Below are 10479 nucleotides of genomic sequence, written 5' to 3' on the forward strand. Positions count from 1 at the left end.
ATTCATAAATAGAATATGGCATTACATTTATAGAAGCCCCTAGATCACACATAGCCTTCTTAATTCCCAGATGGCCTATTTTGCATGGTATTGCAAACATGCCCTTATCCTTACATTTTGTCGGCATTTTTCATTGTAACACTGCAGATACATTCTCACCAACATTCACCCTTTCATTACCTGTTAATTTTCGCTTGTTGGTGCAAAGTTCTTTAAGAAATTTGGCATACCTCGGTATTTGCTTGATGGCGTCCAACAGCGGAATATTGATCTCGACATTCCTAAATGTTTCAAGAATTTCCTTGTCCTCTTTACCTCTTCGACATTGGTTGAATTGTTCTGGAAATGGAGGTTGAATTTTAGGCAATTGAGGCTTCAGTCGGACATGTTCGTCTTTTTCAGGTTTTTCCTGGGTGATTTATTGGGCAAGATTCCTGTCAGGAATTGGTTCCATTACCTTTCCGCTTCGCAACGTCACTGCATTTGCATTTTTCCTAGGGTTTAGTTCTGTTTGTGACGGAAGCTTCCCTTGAGAGGTTAATTTCTCAATCGATGTGGTCAACTCTTTGATGGATGCCTCGGTTTTCTGTTGGAAATCCTTCATCTCTTTTTGGAAATTAAGATTTTGCTGCTGAAAATCAAGAACATTAGCTGCTAACTTATTGACCATGGTTTCTAGAAAATTACCTGAACCTTGCGATTGTTGCGGAAATCGATTTTGGTATGGCTGGTTATTTCGTAGATTTGCGCCATAACTTAAGTTAGGATGGTCCCTCCACCCTGGGTTGTAGGTATTAGCGTAGGGGTCATACTGCCTTTGTGGCGGCCCAGGAAAATTTCCCACAGCATCCAGATGGGCCGTGGTATCTCATATAAACTGGGACATGCATCAGTTACGTGATCAGGTGTAGCACATATTCCGCATAATCGAGTTGTCTTCGCTTTTTCTGCAATAAGAGAGTTCATCATATTAGTAAGTTTATCAAATTTATCCTCTAAGGTTGAATTACTTAGCTGGTGAACCCTTCTAGGGGGTTCAATATTGGCTTGGAACTGCTGAGAATTTGCAGCCATCGTGGAGATCAAGTCTCTCGCTTGTTGGGGAGTCATGTTGACCAATGCTCCTCCACTAGCAGCGTCTACCATATTCATCTCCATGGGCTTCAAACCTTCGTAAAAGTATTGGAGGAGAGATTGCTCCGTCATACCATGTTGTGGGCAGCTTGCACACAACTTCTTAAACCGCTCCCAATAATCGTAGAGGGACTCAGCTTCTTTTTGCCTTATTCTAACGATCTCTCTTCTTACCTCAGCTGCTCGAGACGCTAGAAAAAATCTGTTCAGAAATAAACGAGATAGATCAGCCCAAGTTGTAATAGATCCAGGGGGTAAATAAAATAATCATTCCTTAACGGAATCTGCTAGGGAGAAAGGGAAAGCACGTAATTTAATCTAATCCTCAGTTACCCCCTAAAGTTTCATGCTAAGAAAAACCATATGAAATTCTTTCAGATGCTTGTGGGGATTTTCATTTTGCAACCCACGATAAGTTGGCAGTAATTGGATTAAACCTGACTTCAACTCAAAATCAGTATCTATAGTAGGAAATGCGATACACAATGGCAGTTGTTCTGTCGGAGCTTCAGTCAGTTGCCAAATCGTTTGAGCCATTGGTTGGTGTGCTAGATTTGGGTTTTCATTAACCCTAGCGTTAAGCACTTCTGGTGAGTCAACTTCTACTTTTTCGCTTTCAAGTGTTCGAGTAGGGTTTTCGTTAACCCTAGACTCAGCTTCGTCGTCGACTTCTATTTCTGGCAGTGGGTTACTTTGAGTTCCAACCACCGCTGACTGCTTTTTCCGTAACTTTGTCTCCTTGCGATTGGCTCTAGCAGTCTTCTCAATTTCTGAATCGAATGCAAGAGTACCTGGAGCAGATTTGGTCATAAGAAACAAAAAAACAAGATTAGTATGTTGTCAGTCCCCGGCAACGGCGCCAAAATTTGATGTGGTCGTTGAAAGAACCAAAAATATCCTATCCCTAATAAATAATGAAAAAGAATAGTAAAAGCGAAGTAGGGTCAAATCCTCAGGGACTGGACTTGCAAAATATCTTGTTCCGTGAAATCCTAGGCAGAATCTTTCCCAAGAAAATTTACGTGCCTGAAAAAAATAAAATAAATAAAATAACAGAATGAAATGCTTTGATTTGAAAACGAAAAATAAAATAAAAACAAATTTAAGAATATTCAATCGAAAATTAGAGAAATTAAAAATAGAATTGAGAGAAAGGAAATTCTTATGGGAGATTCCAGCCCCCAGTTGTCTCGATCCACCTTGGGTTCAATCCTCGGCTTTTAGATGATCCTTCCCAAACTGAATAAGCCAGTTATAGTGGAAGAGGAGGCCTATGACCACCAGCTCGAATGATTTAGACTTACGATGTGGTGGAACCTAACTCTAGCCAATAATCGCTTCTGTGGGATTGTCTTATGCTAGATCAACGCTTCTCAATGGCGAATCCCACGCCATTTTGTCTCTTGGGCTCGCCAACCTCTGACGCAGTAAGCTAACGAACCGACTGTGCAACCTTCCCAAAACATACAAAGTGGCCGCCTTTGCATACGTTGAAAAGCTTACTTCTTTAGGGACATGGATGAGCGTCGGCCAGTAGTGTGGAGAAAGCGATGAATACTCGTGAGGAGGCTAATCACGAATTCTAAGCCTCATAAACCCTTTTGGGGATTTTTGACAACCTTCGGCTAGATGGGTTTAGTGGCTCATGGTTTTGGTAGAAAAGAAAATAAATAAAATAAAAATAAAGATTTAATTCAAAAGAAATATGAGAAGAATAAAAGCCTAGACTTTTGAGGAGAGAGTGTTTACAGAAAAATATTAGATGAGATCCCTTTTTGAGTTACTTCACCCCCTATTTATAGTGCTAGGGGAGATAGTCTAATCCTACTTAAATTCCTAAAAGATAAATACATTTAATTGAGGATAAATAAAGATAAAATAAAATCCTAAAAATAATCCTTAATAATTATCTAAATATTAATTATCATGATATAATTAAAATAGAGTTTAATAAAATATCTTCTTTTTGCATTTCAACCCTTGTGTCCTCCATGCTTGTACTTTTGGCACCAACTTTTTCTCATGTCGTACATTGGCCCATTTTTTCTCTAAACTCACGCTTTTGGCCCTTAATTTTGCTTTCGCCTCAAATTTAGTCTCTATGAGATAAAAGATCATAAATAGCTCAAATTAGCAGGATCATACTCAGAATAATTACATAATTAATACATAAAATATGTTATTCTAGAGCGTTATCAGTCGCCTTGACTAGAACATGGCTCCAACACATTTTAAGGAGGGATTTCCTGCAAAGAAGGTTGAGCCACATGGTTACTAACATTCAAAAGATATTTAATATCATCCTGATCCTTAGAGACTCTCACAGAATCACGTGCTTGGAGAATAATATTTTCGTCACCTACACGAAACACAAGTTCACCCGTACTAACATCGATAATAGTCCTAGCAGTGGCTAAAAAGGGTTGCCCTAATATCAAAGGTACGTCACTATCCTTATCCATGTCAAAAACAACAAAATCAACAAGGAATATAAATTTATTGATTTTAACGAGTACATCATCAATAATACCCCTACGATATCTAATGGTTCTATCCGCTAGTTGAATACTTGTCCTAATGTGTTTGGGTTTCCCAAGACCAACTTGTTTAAACATTTTGTAGCGCATGTCATTAATATTGTCCCCTAAATCAGCCAAAGCATTATCAATATTTAAACTACCAATAAGGCAAGTAATAGTAAAACTCCTTGGATCTGTTAGTTTGTTGAGTAGTTTATTTTGGAGAATGGCCGAGCAAATTGCGTTGAGCTCCACAGTTGACGAGTCGTCTATCTTCCTCTTGTTTGTTAACAACCTCTTTAAGAATTTGACATAATTTGGCATCTGCGAAAGAGCTTCACCAAATGATAAGTTAATGTGTAATTTTTTAATAAGCTTAAGAAATTTACCATATTGTTCGTTCGTATGGTATCTCTTCGACACGTTAGGATATGGCACTCGAGGTTTGTATTCTTTGACAATCGGCTTTTGTTCTTTCTTGTCTTCCTCAACCTCATCATTGTTCACCACATCTTCTTGCCTAGGTTCTTGTCCAAGTTCAACTAACCCTTCCATGTCTCGAACAGTAATTGCGTGAAGTTGCTCTCCTGGGTTATTTTTAGTATTGCTAGGCAAGCTACCTTGTAGTCTTTTCGAAATTAATTTAGCAAGCTGACCTATTTGATTTTCGAGTCCTTGAATCGATGATTTTTGATTTTTCAGTGTTGCTTTAGTGTTTTAAAACTGCGTTTTAGACACCAAGATAAATTTGTCAACATCTCATCAAGGATCGGCTTTTTCTCTTGCAGATAAGGTTGCTGGAAGCCTAGAGGTGGTTATGCTTTTTTATTTCCTTGACCACCCCAAGAGAAATTATGATGGTTCCTCCAACCTACATTATATTTATTACTATAAGGGTTATTTTGAAGTCTAGAATTGTTACCCATATAATTGATTTCCTCATTCTCTTTGCTAGGGTCGAAGGGTAAACATTCTAGATTATTCATTCCACCTTCATTTGTATCACATTGCATCACCAGATTTACTGCATAGAAAGATATAAACCATCAATTTTCTTATTTAGCAATTCTACTTGGTTTGATAACATGGTGACTGCATCTGAATTAAAACATAGGCTGCTTTCATCGGCTTTGTCCTCATAACTTGCCACTGATAATTATTCATTGTCATCTCCTCAATAAATTCATAAGCTTCCTCAGGTGATTTATTATTTAGTGTTCCACCGGCTGCAACATCAATTAACTGCCTAGTCGAGGGATACAAATCATTGTAGAAGGTTTGAACTTGTAACCATAAAGGTAACCCATGGTGAGGGCGCCATCTCAATAGATCTTTGTATCTCTTTCATGCATCATATAAAGTCTCTAAATCAATCTGAACAAAGGAAGAGATATCATTCCTCAACTTGGCTATTTTAGCCTGTGGGAAGTACTTCAGCAGAAATTTCTCGGTCATTTGAGCTTATATAATGATGAAACCTCGTGGTAAAAAGTTTAACTATTGTTTTGATTTGTTCCTCAATGAGAATGGGAACAACCGTAAGCAAATGGCATCATCAGTGACGCCATTAATCTTAAAAGTATCATAAATTTCTAGAAAATTAGCCAAATGAGTATTTGGGTCTTCATCTTGCAAACCATTGAACTGAACATACTGTTGTACCATCTAAATTGTGTTAGGCTTCGTTTCGAAATTATTTGCAGCAATGGTAGGTCGCACAATACTCGATTCAATCCCAGTCAGAGTGGGCTTGGCATAATTGTACATAGTACGAGGAATAGGAGCTGCTGTAGGAGGTAGTTGAATATTCTGATTATCATTCATCACCTCAGTAATATTGTTGTCCTCTTTTTTGTCTACTATAATTTGTTGACCCTGCCTTACTTCTCTGCGATTTCTATGAGCAGTACTTTCAATCTCGCTGTCAAGAAGCAATGGTCCCGACAGGTTTCCTCTAGTCATAAACTAAAAGAAACTACTAGAAGAAAATAAAAGAAAAATTAGACTGTAAAAATTAAATTAAAAACAAAAAATAAAATAAAATAAAAATGGCTAAATTAATAAAAATAAAGTGTTCCTAATATTTTACTCCCTGACAATGGCACCAAAAACTTGATGTATCACGAAACTAACTAAAAATACGACAAAGGCAAGTGCACCTATCGATAAAGAGTATAGCTATGGTGAGTAGAGATATCGTATCCACAAAGACTAAAAGTATTAGTAATTACCATTTTTCTATTATTTAGCTGACAATTTGGAGTGATGGATTTTAAACTAAAATTACTAAACTAATTTAACTAAGAACTCAACAGAGAATAAATCAGAAAAATAGTTAAAAAATAATCAATATGAGAGACAATACCCAGGAAAGAGTCCACCTGGACATCATTTATTATTATGAATTTGAATTAAATGATTTATTCACTTGGTATCTTGATCCGTAGAAATCCTTAAATTATGTTAATATCTCTTTCAAGAGTAAGAGCAACTGACTTTAGGTTGATTAATTGAAATTTCTTTTTAATTAAAACCCCTATTATTGCATTAACCCAATCTATGAATTCCCTTATTAGATTTGACTCTAATCCAGTAGATTTATGTCGTCATATTTCTAGGATTACATGCAACTCCACTCAATTATGCTAGACCTACTCTTAAATAGGGATTTTTCCTCCTCTGAGTTAAGCACATTAAACATGAATTAATATCTAGAAAAAATTAAAACAAGGAATAAGCACACATAACTGAGAATAAGAATCAAATATTTATCGTATAAAATAGAAATAAAATAATAGAATTCAACATGGGGTTCATCTTCCCTAGGTATCTAGGGAATTAGTTCATAATTCTAAATAAAAACATCTCAAATTCAGAATAACCATAAGAAATAAAGAAATTCATAAAAACATCAAAAGAAATTAAAAGGAGATCTTCGATCTTGATGGAAATCTGCTTCAGAGTTGGCTCCAATGGTGTTCTTCGAGTTGTTTTCTTCAATATTCTCTAATGGCTCCCATATCTCTTCTTCTATTTGGTATTTATAAACTTTAGAATGCTTAGAAAGCCTAAAAATTATGTTTTTCTCATGTGTTTGGGAAGCAAGTTGCGAAATTGACACAGTCTGGCCCATGGTAATGTGTCCAGGCCGTGTGGCTCACACGGTCGTGTATCTAGCTCGTGTGGGAAAGCCCAGCCCATGTGGCTCCTGAAATCTACTATTTTTGTTTGATTTTCGCTCATTTTTCGCTCTTTTAGCTCGCAAATGCTCACCAAGTATACAAACATAAATTCAAAGGATTAGGAGCATCAAATTCGCCAATTTACATAAATAATCATCCAAAAATGCATTAAGAACGGGATTGAAATATGTTAGTTTTATCATTTATCACATAGCCGTTTAATCCATTTAATTATGAGAAACCAACTTTTGCATCTTTCACAATTTGGTCCTTTTTAATCATTTAAACTTTAAAATTTCTTATCGAAAATTTAATACAACCTTAAAATAACTCTATAAACATTAAATAAACATTAAAATATTAACTCACTCATTGGAGTCATGGTCTCGAAACCACTATTTCCGACACCACTGAAAGCAGGCTGATACAATTAGTCCAAATACGAGTCAATGTGGAGATTTGTGGGAGAATGCCTTTTATTTTGACTAAAGTTTATTTTTGGTTTTTCTTCTCCTAATTAAACTCTATTTTTAGTTTCTCACTTAAACTCTAATTAAAGTAGCGTTATTGTAGTCATATATGCTACGAATTTCAGCCTATAAAGTAGAGTTTCTCAATCTTTTGTACTCTTCTTTATTATAGCGAAATCTCCTTTCACCCGTGGTTTTTTATCCTCTTTTGAGGCATTTTTTCACATAAAGTTTGTCCACTACAGGTATAATGAGAAGAGAGAAAATGAGAGAGATATGTACATTAGTTCAAAATTATTCATTTTGTTAATGTTTTATTTTCTTTCCTTTTATTTTCAACTTTACCAAACAATGGATCGAGAGAAAATTGTTTTTTCTTTCAACTTTTCCCTCTTTCCTACTAAGAACACCTATGGAAAAAAAATCATTTTTCGATATTCTTTCTACTCTACCAAGTGAAGCCTTAATGTTTCCCACTAATAAATCGATTTCTTTCTATTGTTCTTTAATTTTTCATTTTAAAATTAGCTATTTGAGATTAAACATATCATTTAATAATTAAATTAATGGTTTTAAAATAAAAGTATATGATTGATATAATATCAATAATTTTGATATGTAATTAAAACATTTTAAAGTTTAAAGAATAAATTAAAATAAATATCATAATTTGAGGATGTATTATACATTCATTGTATTATTTACCAACCAAAAGAAAATCTATTAATTACCATCATTCAAATATATAAACAAAATCATATATTGAAAAGTATCCCCACGAAATGAACCAAATTCCCCACGTGACTTGCCTCATCTTCTTCACCACTTTTCCATTAAATTCATCAGCCTTTCATTTAAATGATTTATATAACACTGTTCTTTTACTTGCTTCCAATCCTCTCTCTTCCACCTCTTCTCCACCTCTTTTTTATTACTTGAACTTTAGATCCAATAAGAATCTTAAGACATTGGATCACCTATTGGCCAAAAAAAGGTCATTGGATCACGAATATTAGATCCTCAGGGCATTATCCTTGAGAGTTCCACCAATGGCTCCACCAATATACTTCAGTCTAGGTAAGATACATGTGTTTTGTCTTGCTCTATTTATGTTGATTTCTATGCTCCTTTGCGCCTCCATTGAGAACCATGAGCTTCAAACCAATGGGGTTGGTGCTAGAAGAAGATTGCTAGAGCTCAAAGAACAAGACGATCAGCACTTGTCGGTGAAGAAAACCCCAAGTTTGTCCACTAAGAACAACCAAACCAAGCTCATCAAATCATCCACCCTATCGACCAAGAACCAAACCAAACTTATCACTTCAAAATTGTCCACCAAGAACCAAACCAAGCTTTCCAAGCCAATCAAGTCAACAAAGGCAACAACACTCTCTAGTACCCTTTCCAAGTCTAAACTAAGTCCACCCAAGAACAATGTTACCACTAAAACTCTACAAGGCAAAAAAATGACTGACGCCCATGAACCATCGAAGCCCATAAACAACTTAAGCAATGTAAAAAACCCCACAAGCCAGAAACCAAAACAACCAAGCTCGATTCACCAAGAATATGATCCTGATTTAGTAGCCGAGTTCAAAGATCTGCCAACCAAGATCCAGGGAACCCTTCTCCCAGACCTTGAAAAAATCACAACAACATCCAAAGCTTACATCACCAAATACAACAAACAAATCACCAAACAATTCAAACCATATGTCGGCAACAAATGTGCCCCTACCATTGCCACTATATACTCTTGCGCTGTCCTTTTAATCCCATTGCTCTTAGTTTCACTCATTTTCAACCGTGTCAAAGCCTACTTTTCACTCCAAAAAATCCTCATTTCTATCCAAGTTTACCTCTCCATTTACTTCTCCATCCTTTGCCTCACTTCCCTCGTTACTGGGCTCGAGCCGCTCAAGTTTTTCTACGCTACTTCTCCCTCTACCTACGTGTGGTTACAGGTGGTTCAGACACTTGGATACGTGGTTTACTTGTTGCTTCTTTTGATGCATCTTGTGCTTGTTTTCTCCACCGTGTCCGGGCTGGGTTCCAGGATGTTGGGGTTGGGCCAGACCTTCGTCGGCTTCACCGTCGGGCTGCATTATTACGTGGCGGTGTTCCATAGGGTGGTTTTGCGACAACCGCCCAAGACTAACTGGAAGGTCCATGGGATTTATGCCACGAGTTTCCTTGTGATTTGTTTGTGTGCAAGAAATGATGGGAGAAAGAAAGCCTACTTGGAAGAAGGCGGTGAAGAGGGGAAGAATAATTAATTAACTAATCCCTTGGTTTTTTTTTCTTTTTTCTTTTTTGGAGTGCATTATTAAATTTATTGTAGTCATAATCTCAGCCACTAAAACATAAAAATATATAGCAATAAATTAAGAACAAAATTGTTGTCACAAATAAGATTGGATTTGGCTGAGAAAATTCTAAAGCTCTCTTTATTTTGTTTATTACTTCTTCTTCTTCTTTTTCTGGTTTATTATTTAATTAGAGAAATGTAATTTGCCTTCTGCAATATCTGTCCTAGCAGACATACGTTGGCAAACAAATATGCCTTTAATTACTTTTGAAAATAAAGATTTATTGTTGGAATTTTTTTGGCAATCCAAGTTTATATAATTGCTCATGATTAGGAGGGATGAATTCAGAAGTTTATATTTGAATAAAATTAGAGTATAAAATTTTAATAGAATTAAAATATAATTTTACTTTTGTATATATTTAACATTTTAAAATTTTAGAGGATTAAACTGATTTGTTTTCATCTTAAAGTCCAAAGTATATCTTTTACCATTAAACTAATTTATAATTTAAAAATTTAAGGGATTAAAATGATAATTTACTATTTTAAGGGGAGTTGGGTTCTTGTCTGTCCCCTTGACGCCGTCCCTGATTATTAGTTATTTTAGTAACAATATAAATGTCAAAGGTTTTTATCCATGATTATTCGAATAAGATCAGATTAGTCATCAAATTAAGCTAGATAAAAAATTATTTAATATATCTAATTAAATATAGCGGTTGTATAGCAAACTATTCGAACCAATAAAAATAAGAAATCAAGACAAAAAAAATTAACGGTTAAACCAGTTTTATTATTTTAAATTTTTTAGTGATTTTGATACATTTTTCATTATTTAATTAATTATTATTAGACTGACAGTT

The 10479-nt window shown here is 35.3% G+C and overlaps 2 protein-coding genes and 1 non-coding gene across 3 annotated transcripts; 2 read left to right on the forward strand and 1 right to left on the reverse strand.

Moving 5' to 3' along the window:
* Window positions 1-3365: 3365 nt before the first annotated feature.
* Window positions 3366-4208, reverse strand: LOC105801119 (uncharacterized). The gene has a single exon (XM_012632450.1). The coding sequence runs from the start codon at window positions 4206-4208 to the stop codon at window positions 3366-3368; it is 843 nt and encodes a 280-aa protein (XP_012487904.1).
* A 745-nt stretch (window positions 4209-4953) lies between these two features.
* On the forward strand, window positions 4954-5060 carry LOC128035073 (small nucleolar RNA R71). Its single transcript, XR_008191476.1, has one exon. It is a non-coding gene; the product is annotated as a small nucleolar RNA R71 (small nucleolar RNA).
* Window positions 5061-8125: 3065 nt separating this feature from the next.
* On the forward strand, window positions 8126-9900 carry LOC105804223 (uncharacterized). The gene has a single exon (XM_012636728.2). It carries the CDS (start codon window positions 8355-8357, stop codon window positions 9579-9581), a length of 1227 nt encoding a protein of 408 aa, XP_012492182.1. The 5' UTR covers window positions 8126-8354; the 3' UTR covers window positions 9582-9900.
* Window positions 9901-10479: the final 579 nt, after the last annotated feature.

This window comes from Gossypium raimondii, chromosome 11, assembly GCF_025698545.1.
Source record: "Gossypium raimondii isolate GPD5lz chromosome 11, ASM2569854v1, whole genome shotgun sequence".
Lineage (NCBI taxonomy): Eukaryota > Viridiplantae > Streptophyta > Magnoliopsida > Malvales > Malvaceae > Gossypium > Gossypium raimondii.

Excerpts from the sequence above, each read along its gene's own strand:
- LOC105801119 (XM_012632450.1), bottom strand. The coding sequence starts at position 4,208 with ATGGAAGGGTTAGTTGAACTTGGACAAGAACCTAGGCAAGAAGATGTG.
- LOC105804223 (XM_012636728.2), top strand. The coding sequence starts at position 8,355 with ATGGCTCCACCAATATACTTCAGTCTAGGTAAGATACATGTGTTTTGT.